The 24,565-nt window shown below is 46.3% G+C and overlaps 2 protein-coding genes across 2 annotated transcripts; one reads left to right on the top strand and one right to left on the bottom strand.

The window, feature by feature from the left end:
- Positions 1-10,537: 10,537 nt before the first annotated feature.
- LOC147270728 (SET domain-containing protein 4-like) lies at positions 10,538-18,183 on the top strand (the record flags this gene model as incomplete). Its single annotated transcript, XM_086205375.1, has 8 exons — positions 10,538-10,806; positions 11,203-11,262; positions 11,706-11,835; positions 11,915-12,089; positions 12,241-12,319; positions 12,774-12,854; positions 12,973-13,096; positions 13,177-18,183. Coding segments are annotated over 8 exons (1,074 nt in total), but the record flags the coding sequence as incomplete, so codon positions are not given.
- LOC147270727 (ferry endosomal RAB5 effector complex subunit 4-like) lies at positions 13,969-18,307 on the bottom strand. The gene is made up of 7 exons (XM_086205364.1): positions 18,301-18,307; positions 16,367-16,465; positions 15,967-16,079; positions 15,709-15,814; positions 15,221-15,266; positions 14,182-14,305; positions 13,969-14,046 (listed from the first exon to the last, which is right to left on the bottom strand). Exons 1-7 carry the CDS (start codon positions 18,305-18,307, stop codon positions 13,969-13,971), a joined length of 573 nt encoding a protein of 190 aa, XP_086061490.1.
- Between the last annotated feature and the right edge of the window lie 6,258 nt (positions 18,308-24,565).

The following is a 24,565-nucleotide window of genomic DNA, read 5'->3' as shown; positions in this document are numbered from 1 at the left end:
TCTCTCTCTCTCTGTAGGACTGTTTTCTTTGCCAATTCCCTTTAATACAACTATGATCATAAAATAATAATAACAGTAATAAGTTACATTTGTGAGGCAACTTTCATTCAGAAAATTGCAGCTCAAAGCAATTTACAACAAAGATGGAGGAACATTAAAAACATGTAAACAGAATCTCAATATCATTTTGCTACCCCCAAAAAAAGGGTTTCCCTCTCAAAACAGTGTCTGTTTTTCCCTCTTGCGTCGCTAATCTGTGACTCCAGAAAGCAGAAAGAGCCAGCCACGTATATCTAGCTTGAAGCTAATGGAGACTGACAGCTAACAACTGCTAAACAGTGTCTGTTTACAAACCCTTGCGCTCATCTTCTTTGTCCAATCGTATGATCACAAGTCCACACTTTGATTTAGCATAAAAACCAACGAGGTAGAAGTGGTTCAACTGAATGCAGCAGCTGGTTGTGCTCAGTGCTAACGAGAATAAGCCCCAAACCAAAAACCCAGTGTTTTGTTGGTTTATTGGTAGTTATTACTTATTCTGAGGCCTTTTAATGAGAAAGCAGTGGCTGTATATGTCCAAAGGTGGAATATAGTCTGATAAGAAACTACAAATGACCAACAGAAGCAGCACAATCGTGTAGTCGGTAGTTGAATATCAAATGTATGCGTACACAAATGCAGTCCAAAATATTTCTTTTGAAAAACATGGACTAAATACGATTTTCGCCTGGTTAATCCAAGCAATCCTGAACTTGACTATGAATTAAAGTGTGTTTTATCTTGCAATCTTAAACTTAGCTTAGGCAAATATTTGACTCAAGTTTGTCCGAGCCAAACTGAAGTCCTCCGGAACGATCATAGCGGAGCAGTGTCCAGGCCCGACACCTTCATTCACCTCCAAAACTTGATTCTGTGCTCCTCTAACGATGATCTGTGCACCACTGTCCGCCAGACACATGCTTGTGATGTAGGTCCCAGCTATGACCACTAGATGGTGGTGTTTCCCCTCATCACTCCCTGAACCACCTCCTGCCTGCTCTGGGTCTTGCCCCTGCTGAAGTTGTACTTCTCAGCCCAAAGCTGCCCGGTAGTGCCGAGTGTCAGCTTGGTGTCTCCTCTGGGACAAAGTGGGGAGTCCGGAGCTGCGGGGACAGGTTGCAGGAGTGGACGCTCGGCCGTCCCACAGAGCTGACACATCAGCGTCCCCCCGCTGAAGCAGCTTCTGACGTTGATGCTGCGTTTACGTCCCTGCGAGGGAGTACAGTCAGAAAAAAAACTGATGGTGTGAGCACAATTGTCGGAGAGGAGCTGGAAAAAAATGGCACAAAAGGCAAGATTTTGACTTTGTTGTCTTGCATTTCATGGACTCACACTCCGTCTGTGACATATAAACATGGCATTTAATCACTAACCCTTGAACTCAGCAAGCATCAGATGAATTCAAACAGCAACCAACAACTTGAGAATGTCCTCATTTGACTTTTTAGTTTCTTTATCAGCCTCGACCCCAAAGACCAGAACCTGGATCTCCTCCAGTCTCCTGCTGCTGGGCATCATTTGGTGTATTTAATAATGCAAGGGGAGGAATGAACAGCAGTGAGAGCGACGGTGACATCTAGTGGTGGCGGTAGGAACGACAGCAGCACTGACCCTTCCAGACTTTTTCATTAAACTACCTTGAAATGACACAAATGACAGAATCTGACCATTGCGGTTGTATTTTCTGATATCGTTCATTTGTCCTTTTATGTGCTTTGTCTTTTATGAATATTTTACCAGTCTTTTTTCACGAAAAGCTTGTTGCTGTATTTGTTCTGTGGTTCAATGGACAGTAATTGAGTAGAAGTACATTATTACTTGAGGAGACATTTCACCCAGAGATCAGTTGTTTTTTTTAATCAAGTATTTCTTATCAGGCTTCTTGAATTTGTGAAACTTTCTCCTGCGTGACTTCAACGTTCAGGAAACGCCAGTCACAGCAGAACCACACAAAACCTCCATTAACAAACTCTCCCGTTCCAGAGCAGCTCGTCCACTATCGTCTCTGAAATCTACCCAGTCAACATTCCCCAGTGTGACCCATTATTATAAAGTCATTTATTATATTTAACTATCTAGCGCCTGGGCAAGGTGAGATCAGCATCGGTCACAGCTGTCAAAAACCATCCTGGTCAATAATTATTAGCCACTGTGTGTGTGTGTGAGGAGTATTGATCCCTGTGTGTGCTGAATTACTTGTGCTATTTCAGCTCTGCAGGGACAATAAAGTAATTCTAACGCTCATGCAGCAATTCCAAGCAAAGACAATGGTGGTCACTGCGATTATCACAGCCAGAGTGTGACAGCTTCCCTCAGCAGACAGCAGGATTACAGGATTATTGTCCCGCTGCCAACTAGTTTCATCTACAAGGTTATCAGAGCTTTTCTGTCATCTGACAGGACTACAAGTCCCACAAACACGGCGCCCGCCGCCACAACCCAGGTCAGGATTCAACCTCAGAGAGAGGGAGAGGGAACCATAGCTGATAAACTCAAGCGTAACAATTTGGATTTTCACTGGAAAATGTTTGTACAAATTCTTGTCTTATCACTCTGAAAACAATATCTGATTTCAATTCTCTCTCTCACTTGTTGCATTAACGCCGGCTCCAGGCCAAAATGATAACAAAAGCGTGGATGTGAACGTTGGAATGCTGAAACACCCCTGAGGAAGGTCGGCGCTGTGGCCAAAGGGTCCAGCGGTCCCCCTACTGGTGACCTGCAGGATCCGGCTGGAGGTGTCAGCTGTCAGTGACCATGACGCCTCCAGAATCGTACTTGTTTTTGAAAGAGTTACTTCACCCAGAAAGTGTATTTTACTGGTAAAGTACTCCAAAAGACTTGTTCTTTAACTTTTCTGCTTATTGTGAAAGTCCCAGCCACGTATGTCTGCAGCAAGTCTGTCTAAAAATGTTGGTGAACTCAAGCACATCATCTGGTCTGCATCCAGCGTCGGCCCAATAATCCACAACCACGGCTGTCAGCTGTCGGTCTCCATTAGCTTCAAGCTAAATATATGTGGCTGGCTCTTTGGCAGCCATGCTAGTCGTGCATGCTGAGCTCCAGAGTCTTTAGTGTCACATTTTAGGCAATGAAATAGTCGGTTGCTTTACATTTGTGTTGCTGTCATGGTTTCATGCATGTTTGTGTTGTTGACTGAGAGGAAAATGAACGTTAGTATGTGGCTAAACTGGTTAGCTAACATTACAAACACTTGTATTTATCTTGTATATTGACCCTCTATTATGTGTCTGCTCATTAATACGTTGACAAAGTGCCACTTTAGAAGTGCATTTATTATCAAATCATGTTTACATGAAAGCAGTACAATGTCTTTGATGTAAAAGCACAGGATTATGGGAAAGCATTCTTGAGCAGTGAAGCATTTTATTCCCTTTGACAACATTGAACATTTGTCCCAAAGGCACATTTTCCTTTTTCCAGTTTTCAGGGTAAAAAAAAGAAAAGTAAAAATGCTCATAATACCAAAGGCAACGTCAACCAGAGTGACAACTGGGTTTAATCAAAAACACCAGCGTCTAGCCGGCGGTTAAAGAGTGGAATGCACGATTATTTTTACACTCAGCGGGAACAGAGATGCAGCTTCCTGGTTTAGTTTGACTAATTTGGGTTTTGTGTTCTTCAGGTTTTGGTTTAAACTCCATGATAGAAGGAATAATCTGAGAAAATAGATGGCAGCTTTGAACTGTTCCAGCTTCCACATACGGAAACAAGACACAGAAGCCAAATGTGAGCCAGAAGTTTAGGTCTTTGATTTGCCCTCAAGGAGAAGTAGAATCAACAACGCCAAAAAGTCTTAAATGCCACTTTAAATTGGGGGGGTGGATGAGGGGGGTGTGGGGTCAATGGGGTCCAGAATTTGTGTCAGTCAGATCAGTGCTGACAATGTGGGGCAGCGATCTTGCTCCCGTTCACCATGCCTGCACTTGTTTTTCAGAGACAAACTTCCCGTGAGGCTCTGTGGCTCCAGCGGGCAGCAGCGCCAGGTAGACTGGCGTCTCAGCGCCCTCGTCTGGTGACTTGGGGGCTTTGGAACCCGCCATGTCAGTGCGCACCCACCCTGGACAGCAGGCGTTCAGCAAGACCTGTGCGATGGAGGAAATGTGACAAGAATGAACGAGAATTTCACTGAACAGGAAAGGAGGTGAACAGGCTTTTCAGTCGTTGCAGACTTTTAACTGTAAAAACACAGCAAATCAAAACTGATGGAGCCTCTTGTTGAGAGCTGGTCACCTGGTCATGTGGTCTGTCCTTAGACAGGCGGCGAGCCAGGATCATGGAAAGAGTCTAAAAACACACACACACATCAGTGCATAAAGCAAGAAGCTGTGGAATATTGCGGTGCAGACGCTGATGAATGAATCCGTCTCCTGCTTTGTTCATTTCAGCTTCATACCGTCAGTCCTGTCTTGGACACACCGTACGCCGTCTCAGGCCAGCCGTCCTTCTTATGTTCGCCCTTCTGGGTCACGTCAACAAACCGCTGCATGAGTCCCACCAGCTCCTCCTCCGTGATGTCCTCGCTACGGAAACGCTCCTGGAGCGCCGGGCTGCACTGCTTCAAGGTATGAGAGCCGACGAAGCTGGACACGTTCACCACACGACCTGAAACCCACCAACCAAAATGGCTGACGTTCACGGTGATTCTGGTTGGGTTTCTCTGCTACCTGACAAGGACCCGGGTTTGAGTGATAGCTAGAACTTTCCCACAGGGTTCTAAGTTTACAGGTTTGATGGACGTGATTGAGAGGTTCCGTTCCAGAAGTTCCTGTAATGTTCTGCTTTACCTGTGTCCATCCATCCATCGTCATCTTCCACTTATTCCTCACTAGTAAGGGTCGCGGGGGGTGGAGCCTATCCCAGCGTCAACGGGCGAGAGGCGGGGTTCACCCTGGACAGGTCACCAGTCCATCGCAGGACCAACACATAGAGACAGACAACCATTCACACTCACAGTCACACCTACAGTCAATTTAGAGTATCAATCAGCCTCGTCCCCTCTTGATGTCTTTGGACTGTGGGAGGAAGCTGGAGAACCAGAGAGAACCCACACAGGAACAGGGAGAACATGGAGACTCACACAGGAAGATCCAGTGCTGGAGCCGGGACTCGAACCCGGAACCTTCTTGCTGTGAGGCCACAGTGCTGACCACTGCACCACTGGGCCACCCCTCTATCTGTGTGTGATTGTTAATAGAAGCCCTGCAGCGTTCTTACTCCAAATTAAACATTCGTGTCACTTTCCAACTGACTGGTCCTCGTCCAACCTCTCCACCTCCTGGGGGAATAAAGGCAAGGCAAGGCAAGGCAATTTTATTTGTAGAGCCCGTTTTCACCAACAGTTTGTCTCTAAGGGCTTCACATGGCATCATAACAACATCCCCTGCCCTCAGACCCTCACATCGACTGAGGAAAAACTCCATAGAAAACCCTTTTAACAGGGAAAAATCTGAGAAACCTCAGGGTGAGCAACAGAGGAGGATCCCTCACCCAGGAGGACAGACGTGCAGTAGATGTTGTTACAGAGAAGAAAACAGTTTACAATACAAAATGTGGGAAACACGGAAATGTTAATAACAGTTGAAGAAGGAAGCTTCTGGTAGGGGAGGCAGGGAGAGCAAGCCAGCTTGATGGGGGACTGGATGGCAGACTGGTTCATGGAAGGGGAGCGCAGGCCGGTGTAACAGTAGGGAATAAGAGGGGGGGGGGGCGATGCAGGCGGCGGTTGGGGCTCTGGTGGATCTGTGGAAACACAGAGAGACTGCGAGACACCAAGGCCAAACTACAAAGTGCAACAAGTAATGGTAGTGACAGTTCCAAAAATGTGCAGGGAGGAGAGGAGGAGAGAGGGGGAGAGGAGAGGAGGAGAGGAGGGAAGGGCTCCATGTAACCTGATGTGTCCCCCAGCAGTCTAAGCCTGTAGCAGCATAGCTATCAATGGTTCAGAGCTACCTGAACCAGTCCTAACTGAAGGCTCTGTCATAGAGGAAGGTCTTAAGCCTGGACTTAAACGTAGTTAAAGTGTCTGCCTCTCTGACCCATGGAGAGAGCTGGTTCCACAGTAAAGGAGCCCGGTAACTAAAAGCTCTACCTCCCAGTCTGTTTTTATTGATACTGGGAATCACTAAAAGACCTGCATTCTGGGAGCGGAGTGCTCTGGTAGGACAGTAGGGACTAATGAGCTCTTTCAAATAGGATGGAGCTTCATCATTGAGAGCCTTATAAGTCAGCAGAAGGACTTTGAAGTGGATTCTAGATCCTACAGGAAGCCAGTGGAGAGAAGCTAAAGTGGGAGAGATGTGTTCTCTCTTCTTAACTCCAGTCAAAACCCTCGCTGCAGCGTTCTGGACCAGCTGGAGACTCTTTAGATAGTATTTAGGACATCCTGACAGGAGAGAGTTGCAGTAGTCCAGCCGAGAAGTGATAAATGCATGCACCAGTTTTTCAGCATCACTCTGGGAAAGGATATTCCTAATCTTAGCGATACTTCGCAGATGGAAGAAGGCGGTCCTAGTCACATGCTTTATGTGGGAGTTGAAGGAAAGGTCCTGGTCAAAAATGACCCCAAGGTTCCTTGCAGTTGTACTCGAAGTTAGGGTGATGCCATCTAGAGTAGAGATCCGATTCAAGAGTGTGTCCCTGTGGTGTTTAGGTCCAAAAATGATTACCTCAGTTTTATCTGAATTGAGCATTAAGAAGTTAGAAGACATCCAGGATTGAATGTCTTTCAGGCAGTCTTGCAGATGAGTAAGCTGGCTTGTGTCGTCTGGCTCCATCGACAAGTAAAGTTGTGTGTCATCTGCATAACAGTGGAAGTTGATCGAGTGCTTCCGGATTATGTCACCTAATGGGAGCATGTAAAGAGTGAAGAGAATCGGTCCTAAAACTGAACCCTGTGGTACACCATATGTAACTCTGCTATACTCCGAATGGTCATTATTACCATTAACAAACTGAAACCTGTCAGATAAGTAGGACTTAAACCATTTTAGGGCAGTTCCTTTAATCCCAATGTCATGGTCTAGTCTCTGTAGCAGGATGCTGTGGTCGATGGTGTCAAATGCAGCACTGAGGTCCAAAAGGACAAGCACAGAGACAAGACCTCTGTCTGAAGCTATAAGAAGATCATTAGAGACTCTGACCAGTGCTGTTTCAGTGCTATGGTGTTCCCTGAATCCAGACTGGAAGGCTTCAAAGAGCTCGTTGCTGTGCAGATGTTCATGTAACTGCTCCAGGGCAACCTTCTCAAGGATCTTGGAGATGTAGGGGAGGTTGGATATTGGCCTATAGTTGGCTAACACATCTGGGTCAAGAGAAGGTTTTTTAAGTAAAGGGTTGATGACAGCCACCTTAAAGGCCTGTGGCACATAACCTGTGACTAAGGAAAGATTAATTTGATTTAATATAGAAGTGTTGACTAGAGGGAAGGCATCCTTAAGGAGGCTTGTTGGGATGGGATCCAGCAGACAAGTGGCTGACTTGGAGGAACCGACTGCAGAAGTTAATTCTGACAGGTCAATGGGGGCGAAGCTGTCCAAGTATGCACCAAGTCTGGGAGGTGCTTCTATGGGGACTGTAGTTTGTCCTCCATTACTGGCAATCTTCGTTCTAATATTCACAATCTTTTCAGTAAAGAAAGATAGGAAGTCGTTACTGCTGAGAGTTGGGGGGATGCATGGCTCAACAGCACTATGGTTCTTGGTGAGCCTGCCCACGGTGCTGAAGAGGAACCTGGGGTTGTTCTTATTCTTTTCTATCAGGGACGAGTAGTAAGCGCTTCTGGCATTACGGAGTTCTTTTTTATATATTAATAAACTCTCCTTCCAGGCTTGGTGGACTTCCTCGTGCTGGCTGGAATGTGTCTTCCTTTCCAGTTGTCTGGTCTTCTGTTTTAAGGCACGCAACAGCTTTTGTCTCTTCAGACGTTTGATTTTCTCTGTCAAACTGGTTTTGGCACCTGAACAGACATGTGAGGACGGCTGTTACAACACGCTTGGTACAAGTCAAGAAGAAACAGCAGGACACCGAACACCAGAGCAAGAGGATCAAGCAGAACCGGGCAGAACAGAACTGCTCTCAAGAAGTCGCTTTCAACGCCGGCGTGCGGGAGCGATGCACGGAACATCCCAGCCGTGCTTTCATCACACCCGTGTCCAGTATCTTTACCTCCAGCTTTAACCAGCGGCAGGAAGTGAGTCAACATGTCTCTGGTGGCGAAGAAGTTCGTCTTGAGCATGACCTCGGCCTGGACGGCGAATGGAGTCGTGTCCGCCACTGTGGGGGGAGGGGGGATTATTATAACATGTATATTCTATAATATATTATCAACTGATGCTATTAGCATTAGTTATGATATTCAGACGTCCCACACACTGAAAGAACACAACATTGTGAATTTGAAAAAATATTCAAGAATCTGACTGAATGGAAGTAAATCGATTCAGATCTCAGTGTTGAGCCTGAAGGAGCCACTCGTCAGTTCAGGACGTTAAACGCTGCGACTGATCCTCAATCCAGCATTCAAATATGAGATTAACAACAAAATCAGAACAAAACAAACACATTTATTGTAACTAGGAATCATTATGCTGGTTAATCATTCGTCATCTGTCTGAGGTAAAGTGTGAGTCATGCAGGTGAATCTATCCGCCTCCTTCCACCTTTGAAGGCGATCCCGGCGTTGTTGACCAGGACGTCCATGCCGCCATACTTCTCCTTGAAGAAGGCAGCGGCGGTGGCGATGCTGCTTAGGTCGTTGATGTCCAGCTGGTGGAACAGGGGTTTCAGTCCCTCCGAGGCCAGGGACTCCATCGCCTCCTGGCCGCGGCCGCTGCAACACAACCAGACGACACGTTCCTCTCCATTCACAGAACTCGAGCCAAGCACCAGAATCCCTCATCGGGACAATAAATGATCCCTAACAGCGGCGAGCGTCCCCGTGCTCCCGCAGAGGCACCTGACTGTTACCTACACGTCTCTGGCTGTCAGGTAAACGTCTCCTTGGAACTGTTTGCAGAGCGCCCGGACGATGGCCAGGCCAATGCCCTTGTTACTGCCCGTTACCACGGCAACCTTGGAAGACATGGCTGTCCCCTGACGGACAAACAGAGATGTTTGAATACTGAGTGAACAGAAGAGGCTGTGACGTCACAAGTTACAAGACACAAACGGCTCCCCAGGCTGTTCTGTTCCTGAAATTTGCTGAGTCATGATGACAGGTTCTGAAGTAACAGCCTCAAACCCAAATCTAACTGTGCAGTTACTAACATGTATCAAGTGGAATCATGTCCAGGACCCGGTGTAAGGTGCTCTGAACACTGTTACACAAAGAAGCAGGACAAACGTTACTGCAGGTGTCACCTGGAAGCTGTTGTTCTTTCATTTTGTGCTCAACCTGACGCCCAAAATACATCAAAGGGCTCAATTTAGCTGTTTTGGCAGAACCATTTGCTCCCAACTGTAGGAAAAGTGCCAAGTCATAGCAGCAGCACTGGGATGACCTTTGACCTCCATGCAGCTTTTCATTTGTAATTTGATAGAGCACGGACACAGTTGCTGGCTGCTGCGAACAGCCGTGAAATTAGAGACAGAATCAGCAGTTAGTTCCCGTGTCATGAGGCATTTTGACATTTTAGCTCAAACGGCCACGAGGCCATGCGGGAATCGTCATCATACGGGAACTGAATCAGCTTTGACAAACGTGCCGGCTCGTTAACTTGCTAGCTAGCTAGCGCTCTTTAGCGGTGCTAACTATCAGCTGTGGGTGAGTCGATCTTACTGATGTGGTCTGGCGTCCCGGTGAGGAGCGACGGTCCCGAGCTGGTGACGCTACAGAGGAAAATTGGAGAAAACGAGCGAGTCGAATTGCGAGCTGTGCGCAGCTTGAGTGCGCGGAACCGGAAAAACAAGCTAACCACGTGGTGTTGGAGGCACCGCAGCGGCCGTGCAGCATGAAGACGCGGTATAACTGACGATTATTGAGGTGAAGTGTTGACTTGTTAACTTCATATGAACAATTAAACTCCCTCATTAGACATCTAATAATTTGCTTTTTACCTGCGTTTGTTCTGACGTTTTGGAGAAAATGTCGGTGACGATCTCGCTGAAGTTTATTAGATTCACTGGTACGCAGAAATGTTGGAGGATTCCACTTCAATCGAGCTTAAAACGTCGGTCACTGTGTTTGTAAGAGTTGTAAAGTTAATATACGTTTTTCTTGAGGTTGAAGTGTTTGATTTTATTGTAGTACATTATAAAAAAGCTGTTCTTAATATTTCACCCTTAATTTTTGTGAATGTGAAACGCTTCTGCTGTGGACTATGATTTTGTCAGGGCAAAATTTACGTCTAGATCAAACTAGTGGCGAGTGTTTGGTTTGAGTGGTCCAGTGACGATGGACAAAGTCATGAAAGTGCATGAACCCTGGTTCTGTTTGTCTGTGTGATGAGGTAGAAGTACTAGTAATAGTACATAACATTGTAAAACATTACTGCGTATTTGTCTGTGCAGCTGGAAGCCCCGCCTCTCTCCTTTGTTGGTGCTCTGCATCTTCCTGGTGTGTGAGCGTCACAGAGGAGAGGCTTCTGATTGGTCCGCCTACATAGACGTCCTGCCCACCACCTACACCTGCCCGGCTTACTTCACTGATGATGTCATAGCTCTCCTGCCTGCCAGTGTGCAGAGGCGGGCTCTCGAGCAGAGGGAGGCATTGCGAGAGATTCACTCGTCCAATCGGGACTTTTTTAAGTGAGCTTACCAGAGACTGTTGCCTGGAAATAGCACAAGCTAACATGGCTAGCACGCTAACACCAATATTCTGTACGACCAGAAAAGAAAGTGACGGTTTATATCAACAACTAGTTTATCATCGTGTGTCGTCATATTTATACTACTATTTATACGTTATATTTATACTTCATATTTCAGCAAAGACACATAAACCTGCTGTCTCAACCTAACTTTTCCTAAATCAAAAATATAACAGGAACTAAAAATACCTGACACAAAAGAGCCATTTCTGCAACTTTTTGCAGTACTTTTCAAAATCGAGGTTGCACAGTTGTGCGGTTGACAGCAGTTTATATTCATACTTAGGACATTCAAATGTACTGTTGATTATACAGTGACTCGCTGATCCTGTAGGTCCCTGCAGCCGATCCTGGATCAGCCGGTGGAGGACGTGTTGAGCTACGAGGCTCTGAGGTACGTTCAGGCGCTGACTCGGGACACAGAAGGGGTTTCATCCTGGTGTCATTCCCAGGACAGCAGGACCTTTCTCGTGTTTCTCTTTTTACCCCCAACAAGAACCTTGTGTTGGTTCTGGGCGGTTCCGGTCCGTCTCTGTGTCAGTGTGCTGACATCTGCCGCTGACGTCACCGTCTCCTGACGTGGCGCTCTGTGCAGCTGTTGTAAACGCTGGTAAAGTTCCTCCCTGGCTTTGTGTTTGTCTTGACTTCTACTTCCCGGGGCCTTCGCTGGGTCGGTGGTCGTGGTGCTGGTGTCTCTGAGCTTCTGTGTTCAGCCAAACATGAAACTGTTTTATTTTGTTGAATCACTGCAGTGACAGAGCACTTTCATTGTTTTACCCGTGAAAAAGCAGCCGACTCTGAGGGGTGATGACGCTGTTCCCCCTGTCCCTCCCCTAGGTGGGCGTGGTGTAGCGTCAACACTCGCTCGGTCTTCATGTCTCACCTGTCCAACAACTTCCTGTGTGGACAGGATGTTTATGCTTTAGCTCCCTTCCTGGATTTGCTCAACCACCGTCCTGATGTGCAGGTAAACGTCGCCCTCTTATCAACACAGAAACTGGCGTTGCCGAGGTCACAGCAAACTTTCTTACATCATTTCCTTTCAGGTGAAAGCAAGTTTCAATGACGCCACCAAATGTTACGAAATCAGGAGCGTCTCCGGGACTCGGCGCTTCCAGCAGACGTTCATCAACTACGGTTCCCATGACAACCAGCGCTTGCTTTTGGAGTATGGCTTTGTTGCCCCCGGCAACCCTCACAGCGTGGTCTATGTGGACACAGGTGAGCTGAAGCTGAGCACTGGTGTAGTTCTGAATGTTTCAACTCAACATTTATGTGAAAACATCACATCTTTATGACGGCTGGGATGAACTCGTGCTGGTAAGAAACGAAACGACCATCAAGCTTCGCCGTCTCCGTCTCTCTGCCGCAGATTTGCTGTGTGAGGTTCTGAGAGGCGATGAGAGTTTGGAGCAGAAGAGAAAGTTTCTCAGAGAGAACAACTTCCACCAGTAGGATTCACCAGCTTGTCATGTCTGAAGACAAAATATAGAAGTACTATTACTCTTTTTGCTCCTGTTGGTAACATGAACGACTGGCACGTCACTGCTGTGGCTTGAGTGTGGTTACGGTGCGATAAAGTCGACGCTCCAATAAAACATCACAGGAGTTCGTAGGTCAGAATGGAACCCTGAACACTCCTCAACAGTTTTTACGGCACAAATTGCCACTCACCTTCACCAGTTAGCGACCTGTGTAACTTCAAGCTTGTTAGCATTTGGGTTTTTTGCAAATCCTTTGGCTGACGAGGGAAAACGCATCACAGCACATTCAGTCTGATAAAAACATCTCATCCGTCTTCCCACACTTTTATTTCACATTGTCATGTAACCCTAAATCAACCTCAGGCTTTAAACAGATGAAAGTACAATGAAAACAGCGCTGCCTGTCTCTCCCTGGCGGTAGTAATCTGACGGTGAGCAGCGACGGTCCTGGCTGGAGGCTGATGACGGCGCTCCGACTGTTGTCTCTGCCACAGACGCTGTAGTAAGACGTAGTAACACACACACTCACACGCAGTCGCACGCTATCTTAAAAGAACCCATCAATCAGTTTGTGTGTCTCGTTAAGTTACAGTCTGGGATGTGTGTGTCTGTTCTTTTAGTCCCCAGTGGAGGGCAGTGTTGCTCGGCCAGATGGGGAGTGAGGAGAGAGAGCGCTGGAGTGTTCAGACAGCAGAGTGTGTGTGTCAACGACTGCTACAAGATACACACCAAGCTCTGGACGAGGTTCGAAAATATACACACACACACACACAACAGCAACTACCAGACCATTTTCAAATGAGTGTGTGTGTGTGTGTGTGTAGATTTCTCGAAGTCTCCTGGGGTGTGACCTGTCAATCAAGGAGCAGCTAGATGTGGTGATGTCACTGCGACAGGAGGAGAGGTGCATCCTGGGAAGTAGTCTGGAGACATTGCAGGACTCCCTGAGACAATCAAATGTCGCCATGGCAACCCGATGATGCTGCAAACAGACATGTGATAGGTGCTCTGGCCATTAGGCTCTAGAGTGAACCAGTTCATCGGCTGGCCTCATCTCTGTCCCGCCTGCTGATGAGGACGTGTGGACATCAGGTACCCAGGAGATCAGGGGTTTGATTCCAGGTGTGCAGTTGGAGCACGTTTGGAAAAGCACCGGCCATGTTAACAGCTGCAGCGTCCTTCAGGCAACACTGAGCTGCTGTAGCGGCTCAAATCAATCTCGTTGGGCCTCGTCGTCAACATGGCGTGCTGGGTGGGAAACATCCGGCTGTGTGTTTAAGAGGGAAACTCATTCATCAGAAAGGAGTGATGATTCTGGAAGAGAGGAGTTCTGATCCATCCGTCATGGCGTGTGATTCATGCTACTCTGAAACGCATAATACTGTTTTGTAGCTTTCACTCTGACGTGTGCATGTCACAGTGGCGTCTGAGCACCAGACTCCTCGGTTCCTCCCCTCCAATTACATCACAAGCCAGCTGAGTAAGACTTCGCCAGAAGAAGAAGAAAGAAAGAATCTTCCTTTTAATTACATGAGTTTTACAGTCGTGCAAAGAAAGATGTGTGGACTCACAAAGGGGGGAAAAAAGAAACAAACTAAACCTGAAGGCTGCAGACCTCAGAGGACTTTGTTGGAGCCGACGCCCCAGAAGGAGCTCAAATCAAATGCGTGACCCGCATCAAACCTGTTTAGGAGCTAAATGTGACATTTGAGAAAACAACACAGTCAAAAAAATGTCCGCATTTGAGCAAGAGACAGTTGAAGAGGTTCCTTAGTAATGAAAGTGCTCTTTAAAGTTTTGAGTTTTAAAGGATCAGGTCCAGGTCTCACCGCCTCAGACATCCAGCAGCAGCAGCATCTCAGCTGAACTACGGCCTTTTTCTTTTTGCGACGCTGCACGCTCTCCATGGCGACCGTAGCTTCATAGAGAGGGACCGCCTCCTCAGGCTGGGGTCTGGAGACGGAGGATCACTTTTGATTATGACAGAACAGGACTTCCTGTAAAAGCCACAATCATGTTTTTGAAGTCAACCTCTTTTCTGGTCAAGTGAAACAGAGCTGGGATAGGATGGGTGGACTTGTGGTTGAGTTTGGGTGACGGGGTTGATCTGTGGCGTGCGGACGCTCCTCGTTCTGTGGATCAGGAGCTACGGGCTGGTTACAAACCACACTCAGATACCAGCTGGAACCACATGGAGCCCGAGGTGGATGTTGCTGGCCTCCTTGTGTGTTCCTCTGGATAGAAGCCACACAGATTTTTGACCCTCAAAACAACGCTGAACAGATCCCCTTTGTACTCCTGAGTTAACCTTGAGCCACACCCCGGTCAGATCAAACCAATTACCCAAGTAGTGTTTTCTTGTTTGAAAATTCAAAGAAGACAATAATATGGAGTGAAATGGAAAAGAAATTTGGCAAAAAGTCTAAAGACACCAACTCCAGTGCTGCTTTTCCCGCATCGACCAGGCACATTCCAGGGAACCAAGAAGGGGAATGCGCGTTTAGAACGCTCTTCTCCTTTCTGTCCCTGCTTGTCTCGGGATGTGTCGATGACAGGAATCTAAATCCTGAGGTATTCCTTTGTCTCCCTGATCTTCCTGCTCTATTGAATTCAACAGCATCTTAAAACTTAGACCTTCTTAACCTTTTGGCAAAATATGAGGTGAATATGAGTTGTTCTCAATGATAAATTCTCAAATAAGTGTTTCCCTTAAGAAAAATCTGGAAGTGACTTCAACTTGAAGCTTAAATGTGTTGCGTTAGCATGAATGTTCACTAAATCTGCCATCAAAACGAAGTCAAAACCAGGGAATTCTTTTGATTTGTGGATTTGAGGACAGAGAAGCGAGTCTGCCGAGGTTGGACGTACTTGAGTATCCCAGCTGACATCTTCTCCACGATGTCCTTCAGAATGTCTGACACACGACTGTTAAAGACGTCATACAACAGATGCAATGATGTCACACCTTCCTCGTTTGATCTGATCGAACCACACTTTGGTGTCTTTTCCTCCATCCGGCTCTTTGTTTATTTGCAGGGGTGAAACCTCAGAGGAGGTGGTCTTCTGAGTCCTTTACAAACTGACTCTGGTACAGTTTGTGGCTCAAAGGTGATCTGAGGTGGCTGTGCACCAGCTGACTGGGTCCTGTGAGAGAAACAAACTGGAGCAACTCGCGCAGTTGATTGCTGCGAGTAGAAACATGAACTTGTCCAACACAGCAGACGCGGCACTACCTGATCTCACCGCACCTGCAGTGGCTGATAGAAAGTGAACCAAGGTTGAACTGATAGGGACCAGAAGCCACGAGCCGTTGCTAAGGGGACGGCCTCAGGTTGCAGTCTGCTGGTGAAGGATACGGAGGTACCGCCCCTGCTGGGCCAACGAAGCTGTCCAGACGTCAGCGTTGAGGAACGAGACCGTGGCTGCTTTTAAATACATTGAACTGCAATCTGGAGGATCCAGCTGGGGAAGCCAGTTGAGGAGCGTCAGTGACAAACTCAGGTAGGACACCAGAGGACACGTTACTGTTTAGTTCATGTTGGGATAAAAATGCTGGAACAGTTAGACAGGACCCTGCTATGAAGCTGCTATCAGGCTGGACATGCACAACTCACCTGCAGGTCCTGGTGGGATGTGACCCAGTGCCCCCCCACTCCCAAAACACTGATGATGTCATGCTTGTGTGGGAGGAGCTTCATGTCCTCTGGCTCTTGTTCTTGAAGACGCACTTAACATGACAAGAAACACAGAGCAAACATTGTAAATAAGAATTCCTGTTGCTGGGAAAGGAACGGCACTCGTGCGCAGCTAAAAGAGCAAACATGATGTGTGGAGGCAGCAAGGCTTCACGTCGATCCTCCATTCGATCATTTCATGGCCACAGTGTACAACTCTCGCGAAAAATATTCACTAACTGAAGTGAGGGAGCAGGCTAATCTGGATGGTCCCTCCAGGGCTCTGAACACGGTCCCGCTTGCACCAGCATTAACAAGGTCGTAGAGGAGGTGTGTTTACCTCCAGAGTCGATGACGATGTCCACTCCCAGTCCTCCGGTCTCCTCCGGGACCGCCGACAGCAGGTCTGACGAGTCTTCGTAGACCACAATGACTCGGGCTTTGTAACAAAGACACTGTCAGTCATTCTGCTGCGTCATGTCAGTGCTTTGTTCAAAATTCTAGTCTGAAGCTGGCAGCAGTTGCACTTCAGATTGCATCCACAAGGTGTCGGCGTGTGTCAGGTCAAAACTTGATTATTTGAAGGAGTCAGACTGGGTGTTCGGAGGTTACATGAGCAAACTTCTGCTTCTCACTCAGAAAAAGCTTCTCATTGACATAGCAGGTCCGATTTGTGTGTACTGGTACGGCTTCAGTGAGATGCTGACCCCAGTCCAGCTGGGTTGTGTAGGACGGAGAAGGAAGGAATATGAGAGAAAGATAGAACAGGTCTCATCAACAAGAGGATCCTGAACACCTGAGGAAAACATGGCAGGAAGAAAGAGAAAAGAAAGGGAAGTGCACATGAAAAGGTTGAAGTGACGCAAAGCTACCAGCAAAAGTCTGTTCTTAAAATAAACCCTGTGATTCAGCAGATTCAGGTTTCAGCTGCTTATTCTTGGCCTGCCACAAATTAAATCAAATATACCAGCAAGAAAACCGCAGTCATGCGTCAGACTGACAGCAGATGATTGAAATGTTCAAAGTCGCGAGTGGCGTGGGCGCGTCTGTACTAGTAAATGTATGGCGTGACTGTTGGAGCTTTACTGTGTCCACAGAAAAGGTTCACAGTCCAAAAATGATGACAGAAAACTATCAAGACGGCAGTCACAGATGTTTTATTGAAAGTAAAATAAATGTGTCGTATTGAGTTTGTGATCCTTGATTTGTGAAAATCCTATTTTGCCTTTCAAATACTCACGAATAACAGACATTTAGTGACTCCAGAACGCAGGAAGAGCCAACCACGTACACTTAATTCAAAGCCGTCTGAACCCACGCAGGCACAGGGAGAACAACAAACTCCACACAGAAAGATCCCGCGCCTGAGCCAGGACTCGAAACCTGAACCTTTTTGTTGTGAGGCCACAGTGCTGACCACTGCACCACCGTGGAGCCCACGCATGGATTGATAGTAAGTTAAAAAAAATTGCAAAATCTTACATGAAACCAAGTTAAGATAACATTGATCTCAAATAATGGCCCCCAGGTGTTTAAACAAGCCTGGCGTTTATTTCAGACAGGCGTCTACTTTACAAAATGAGGTCGGACCCTCGGCCATCAAATGAGACCTGGCGGCACTTTGACACCAGGCTGTTAATTGGTGATTTACGGTATTTATTTTACTGACTACTTCATTGACAGGTGGTACAAATGTCTGGTGTTTCCTGAACTTAACTGAGTGCTGCTCAGTAAAGTTGCCATGACTTGAGATTCTCTTCCTGCTTGGTCCATTTCAACATTCTTATCCTTCCTATCACTGGAGATAAAGTAGCAGTCAGGGCTGTACTTGATTAGTACTGCATATAGTACACATCAGTCACTGCCATTACACAGTGGAATGGTAGTTGAAGTACTGTTTACCATCAAGCTGAAAACTGTTGTGGTCGTGTTGACGTTGACGTGTTATCACCTTGTAGATCTGCTATTTTGGCCTCATGAGACTGTCGTGGAAGTGGAAGGATACGGGCCTCAAGTTGTCACGCCCCTTTTCTTACTAATAAAGTGTTCTTGTGTAAAGTGTTCTCTGGACAATCTTGATATTTGCACTACTGTTCTTTAAAGTACTACGGTATATTGTTATACCTTGTATACCTATTGCTAAAAAAATAATAATAATGGCCCAGTGCTGGCCAGTGCCAAAATAAAAGCCTGTTACCAATCGACACCTGGTCTCTTTTCAACACCCGGGGTCCACATCGACTTTGGAAAAATAAACGCCTACCAACTACTAACTGGTCATTTACGGTACGACACTAAACAGTGGTTGAGGGAGAGCAAAGCTGGAAATAAGACATTACTGCAAGGGCAATAAATCTAAAACAAAAAAAGTTTTTTTTGTTTTTAAAGTTTTCTGTCATTTTCTGTCTCAAATACTTGACAAGTTCCAACCTGGTCCAAAACCTGCTCACCTCTCTGGGGTCAAGTGTGTCTGCACCGTCTGACCAAACTGCATCAGTGGCGCTCCCTCCATGACAGTCGAATGTGTGAGTCTTATTTCCTCAAATCAACTCTGGGCAGTGTTGATTGGAAGAAGAAGAAAAGTGGAAAAAAAGTGCTGTTAAGTAACATTAGAACCAGGCTCTGACCAAAGTCTGGTGCTTTTCAAGTTTCAGTCAGTGAGTAATGTTCTATTCATTTATGTCACTGTATCTCACATTGATACAGGGATTGATATTTGGAGAAAGTTCAATCATTCAGCTGCAGGTACAGTGACTTACAACACTGCAACAACAACAAAAAACACCCTCCACAAACACTCTTGTCCAACTTTTGTGCCCAAATTTTCTCCTCCTGAGGCACCAAATCAAGTCAAGTCATTTTTATTTGTTAGAACCAAATCACAACAAAGTTCTCTCATGACTCTTTACTAGTAGAGCAGGTCCAGCACCAAACTGCTTCAATGAATCTACACCCAACAATTCTCCACCAGCAGCACATCCTGCAACAGTGGTGATGAACACCTTCCTTTTAACAGGCAGGAAGGTCGAGCAGATCCAGGATCAGTGGGGACGGCCTCCTGCTTTGACCGGTTGTATTTAAAGCTCCATCAGATTGGAACAACCTTTCCTCCTCACTTGGGTCTCTCTCTTCCTTTCTCATCTTCAAATCATCAAGCATTTTCAAACATCTGCTCTCGTTTCTGATGCACCTCCCCTTTTCTCTCCAGGATTCACTCTCTACTTGTTCTTGTTTGTTCTCTGTACTGTAAATATGTGGATATTTGTGTATGAATATGCATTGTGTACTTTAATGGTGCATGGAAGCAGTATTTCTTTAGATGGGTGTTTAAATGTATGAGTATGTGAACACAGGCCCACTCCTTTTCTGCAGTGAGATCTCTGATCATACTTTGTAGAATACTGGATGGTGGGGGGGGGGGGGGGGGGGGACATTGTTGGCCTGTACCTGGGTGTATGATGTGTGTGTCCTTGTGTTGAAAATATAATCTACTTTTATTATTGTTGTATTGTTGGTCATTATTTGTCAGGACCCCCTCCAAAATGAGATGGTGCATCTCAAGGGGCTGCCCTTGAAATCAAGAATCAAGAATGAAGGTGTCTGGTGGTCTTGGTGGACCCTCTGCTTCTCCAGCTGAGTCAACAGATTCCTGTGTATCCTGAGTCATTGTGTATCCTGGCTGCATTCAGCGCTTTCACCGCTGCAGCCTAGCTTGATTGCCAGTCAGGACAGGTGTTATTAAAAATGGTAGAGGGGACAGTTTTGGCAGGACAAGTTGCTCCACATTCAGGAGATGGTGGGAAGTTTAAAGGCTGATGACAAACTCCTTCACTGTGTGGGAGGTTCAGAGTCCCTGGTTTGATTGCAGCTTTGACCTGAGCAGGTGTTCATCCACATCTCAGTAACAAGGGACACTTTATCACAGCAGTGGACAAACATCAGCATTCATCACCCAGCAGCTCCTCTGATCAACAGAACAAGTTAAAGTATTCTCAGAAGGAGGGCATGGATCCCTCTCCCTCTCACATGCTAAGCTAGCACTCTACCATTGGAGCTAAGTCCCTGCTAATGAGCACAGCAGATAATGCAGGTTGACCTTCATGCATGGTTTAATGAGCGTCACCACTTGAAGCTTCTCTGGTTCAACAAACCCTTGGGACCAAGACAGGAATTGGAACCTGTGCAGGTCCAGACCCATACTGAAGTTGGTGGAGACAATTGTTTAAACCAGGGACTGAATGAAAAGACTTGCCCAGACTCCAGCTCGCTCTTCTGAACCGACCCCTCATCTCTGTTGGGAGTAAATATCAGAGGTGGAGGGTGCAGGTTCTGCTTTGACCTCCTGACCTCCTGGGTAAAGCAGTGGAGATGTTGAGCTTGAAGGAGTTGACGGCCTTCTTCATCTTCTCATTGGTTTGCTAAACTCAGCATCATGAAGTGTTGCTGAAATTCAACATGTCAGCTGAGGCCAGAGATTCCTGCGTTCCCTGAGTCCTTGAGTGTCGTCTCTGTTGTTTGAAAGCACAAAGCTGTTCCTGATGGTCCAGTGTGTCAGATTCTGGGCTCTCACAGCTGTAACTGGGGTTTGAGCTCCGTTAAGGGACTGGATTTGTGGAGAGAACCAAGCATCAGAATTGACAGTTTCAGCAGGAAAGGTGACCATTGCTCCACAACCTCAGTCCCAGGATTCATTCCTGCTTCACCCAGCATGGCCCTATGATCAACAGAAATGAACTGCCAGTGGAGGTCCTCAGTAATCCAGGTCATGGTTTCTCTAGATTGCTGTGTTGTAGTCAGGACACTTGCAAATATCAGCCTCTTTCCTCCATGATCTCTCTTTCTTTCTGTTCTCTCCATTTCTCCTCTTTGTTTCTACTCCTTGCTGACTGTTGTTCCTCATTTGTGGCAGAGTTCAGTCAGTGGACCGGACATTTTGCCACTACACTGTCCATCATCAGGGCATTTAACATCCAGGACTGGCTCCCAGATCATGGCCATGACCTCATCCCCTGCACCAGTGGACAGTTCATCAAGGATGGCAAACATGTGGGTCTCAATTCCCCTCCATCTTTGTAGGTTGGTTACATTTCCTCCTGGTCTTTAATCCATCTTTAGTTGACATTTTTCTGTTGAGCCCAGTTTGTTGACTGCCAGGCTGTCTTACTTTTCAATGGCACAACAGCAGACAGCAAGAGGGTTGCTATGGTGCAGCTGGTAAAGTCCCTATCTATGGTCTGCAGAAATATGCTGGGAGTTCTTTTTTATTATGAACCAGAATTCAAAGACTGACCAAGGAAACCAAAGCACAGAATTTAGAGATCAAAGAAAGAAATCAAAGACAGAACCTGAAGATCAGGAAATGGCACAGATCAATGAGATCCATGGACTCATCAGTGAAGGTTTTCTTTGGTTCACGGTCACTTGTTGTCGTACTGGTGTGATGATGTCAGACCCTTCACATTCAGTTCAAACAGACTCCAAAGTGTAGCTGTGATGCAGAGGGCAGCAGCCTTGTGCTTGGTTCCGTCATGGTTCTCTGCATTGTTAGCAAACTCACCAAAGACCTCCCTGAAAGCAGGATCATTTTCCCACAGTGCTTTTTTAACCAAGTACCAATTTGTCCCTCTTTAAAAACAACAAACAAAGATGAGGTCAGACTGAGATGGACGAGATGATATGGATGTGATTTATGGCTTTCAAACACCAAATATTCAATTTTTCTTCAGGGCTTTTGAGAGGTTCTGGGTAATGAATGAAAATTTAAGCTGGACAGAAACGACATGCGGGGTCACTGTGTGTGTTTACACGTGTGTGTATTTCTGGTTTTATTGTGTTGGAGACCATTTCCATCATCAACACTGATCAGGAGTCCTCGTCCTCATGGGGACCAAAGACCGGCCCTGATGCAGCGCAATGCAGTTTGTGAGTTCTTGCATGAATTTCAGAGTCAAGGTCTGGATTGAGTTTAGTTTCAAATAAAGATTAAGATTCAGTTGGTTAAGATTAAGATTAAGATTAAGGTTAGGCTGCACATAGAATGAAGTTGATCGAATGTTCTCATAAGAATAGCTGGGCACACCTGAGTGTGTTTACATGCAGACTTCCTCTTGTGACAACTGATGTCATTGGAAACCATCTTGAGGACATTTGGAGAAAGTTCAATCATTCAGCTGCAGTTACAGTGAGTTACAACACTGCAACAACAACAAAAAAACACCCTCCACAAACACTCTTGTTCAACATTTGTGCCCAAATTTTCTCCTCATGAGGCATCAAATCACTACAAAAACAGCCATTAAGTTGATCTGGTTGGCACTGGTATTTGTTCTTGCTGCAGCTCAGGAGTGATTCAGGAGAAGAGTTTCAGAACAGCCAAGGTTGGGGACTGGAATTTTGAACTTTCACCATGAACCAAACAACCTTGGGAGGTAAAACCTCCAATCCTAGCCACTCAGATGCAGCAGCAGAAGAAGCTGTCATCCACCCTGACAGTCAGAGCATCAAGTCAAGAAAACATCACCATCTTGTATGTGGAGTCTGGATTCTTTTCTGGAATGAGACGGCAATGACAGTCCTGCCAAGTGACATCACTGACATGAATGGATGACTTCAGTCACGTGACTGGATGACTTCAGTCACATGACTGGATGACCTGAATGAATAAGAAATCAAATATAAAAATGCTTTATTTTAAGATCTAGAATATCTTGTGAATATCTGGAGCTTCATTCCAGCAGCAGACCTCCTCAGGTGATGACTTCATATTTGACATGTTTACCATTCAATGAGACTCATTGTCAGTCCATTGAAATCTACTGGTGTTCCTGGTGAGTTGATTTAACAACATGAGCTGACAGAATCTACGTTCAGGTAGGAACCACCACATCCAGGGGTCTGGACCTTTGAGCAGGCAGAGCCATCAAAGTAGCAGACTAAGCTAGCAGACATTAGCATTGAGAAGAAACTGATACCTGAGCCTACTTTTGGGTCTGGACCTTTGAGCAGGCAGAGCCATCAAAGTAGCAGACTAAGCTAGCAGACATTAGCATTGAGAGGAAACTGATACCTGAGCCTACTTTTGGGTCTGGTCAAGTGATGACACAATAATATGACATCATTGTCAGACTGACGCCTGCTCAACACTGACCAAACACTGCCCTCTTGCATTGTGGGAAATTTCTGCTTGGCTTGTGTCCATCAATACACACAAAGAAATTTATTTCATGCTGCCGTGACCCGGATTCGAACCGGGTTGCTGCGGTCACAACACAGAGTACTGACCACTCTAGGATCAGGGCCTCCTCAACAGCAGCTTGAGCTTCTATGTCTTTGTCTCATTGAGTGTTGCGGCGAACAGCTGTTGAACAGCTGAGGCGTGACTGCGGCGGCCCCTGATGCAGGAGACAGGCCAGGCACCGTTCAGAAGGTGGTGGATATTATTCTTGGTGTTTTTAGGGCATGTTTCGGCCTGTCAAATCCTGATCGGGGCCAGTTTGGTTGTGTTGTCTGCAGCGCCTGGCGCGCTCAGCGGGAGCGAGTCCGATCATTATAAAGGTGGGTCAAACAATTTAGGTTGAGACAAAGGACGGCACGGGCAGAGCAGACGCAGGTCTTCATTCCACCCGCAGAGCTGTAGAGCATGGATCATGTCAAGGACTAAATGAGGGGAAAGAGAGCAGGGCAGAGACAAAGACAGAGAATGCTCTCCTAAAACAAGGACTGTTCAGTCAATGGTAGAGCAGAGTGGCGCAGAGGAAGCGTGCTGGGCCCATAACCCAGAGGTCGATGGATTGAAACCATCCTCTGCTAGAAGAAGAAAAATAAAATGAACCAGTGTCTTTAGAAATGTGTGTCTGTTAAAAAGAGGTTCATAAGGATTCTGTCTTCCTCCACAATCACCAACCATTGTGAGAGTTAACAACAGTCCACTTTCTGACTGAAGCAAAAGTAGACTTCAAAAGGTTTTTCTGATTCAACATAGCAGCTAAATTTCCATTTCCATTTCCTGAACAGGACAGGTTAAAAAAAGGGAATGTCATGACTTCCTCTGTATGTTAGAATATGAACGACTAAAAATGTTCATGCCCAGTTTAAAGTTAGAATTAAACTGAAAATACAAAAATCTTCCTTCTTCAATCCTGTCACTCAGTGTTTTAAACTGTTTCAAACAAATTCTACTGTTCAACAGTTCAAGTGTTTCTAATGAGATGGTTTCCAAATCAAATCGGTTGTCACAAGGGAAAATCTGCATGGGAACACACACACACACACACACACACACACACACACACACACACACACACACACACACACAGAGTCCTACTGACTAACCCATGTTTTTCTTCACTTAAACCACCACTGGAGTATTGAAAGAGATTGCATGAGACACCATCAACTTACATTAAAAACCCCTGACTGCCTTTTATCCCCTCCTGGCTGCAGGAAATTAGACAGACCAGCCCCTAGAGCGGGGCTGCACGGTGGTGCAGTGGTCAGCACTGTGCCCTCACAGCAAGAAGGTCCCGGCTCGGGCGTGGGA

Source organism: Aulostomus chinensis, chromosome 1 (assembly GCF_037954235.1).
Source record: "Aulostomus chinensis isolate RoL2024-O1b breed Wild chromosome 1, RoL_Achi_v1.0, whole genome shotgun sequence".
NCBI lineage: Eukaryota > Metazoa > Chordata > Actinopteri > Syngnathiformes > Aulostomidae > Aulostomus > Aulostomus chinensis.
The sequence above is the reverse complement of the archived record's forward strand: the minus strand, read 5'-3'. Positions and strand labels throughout refer to the sequence as shown.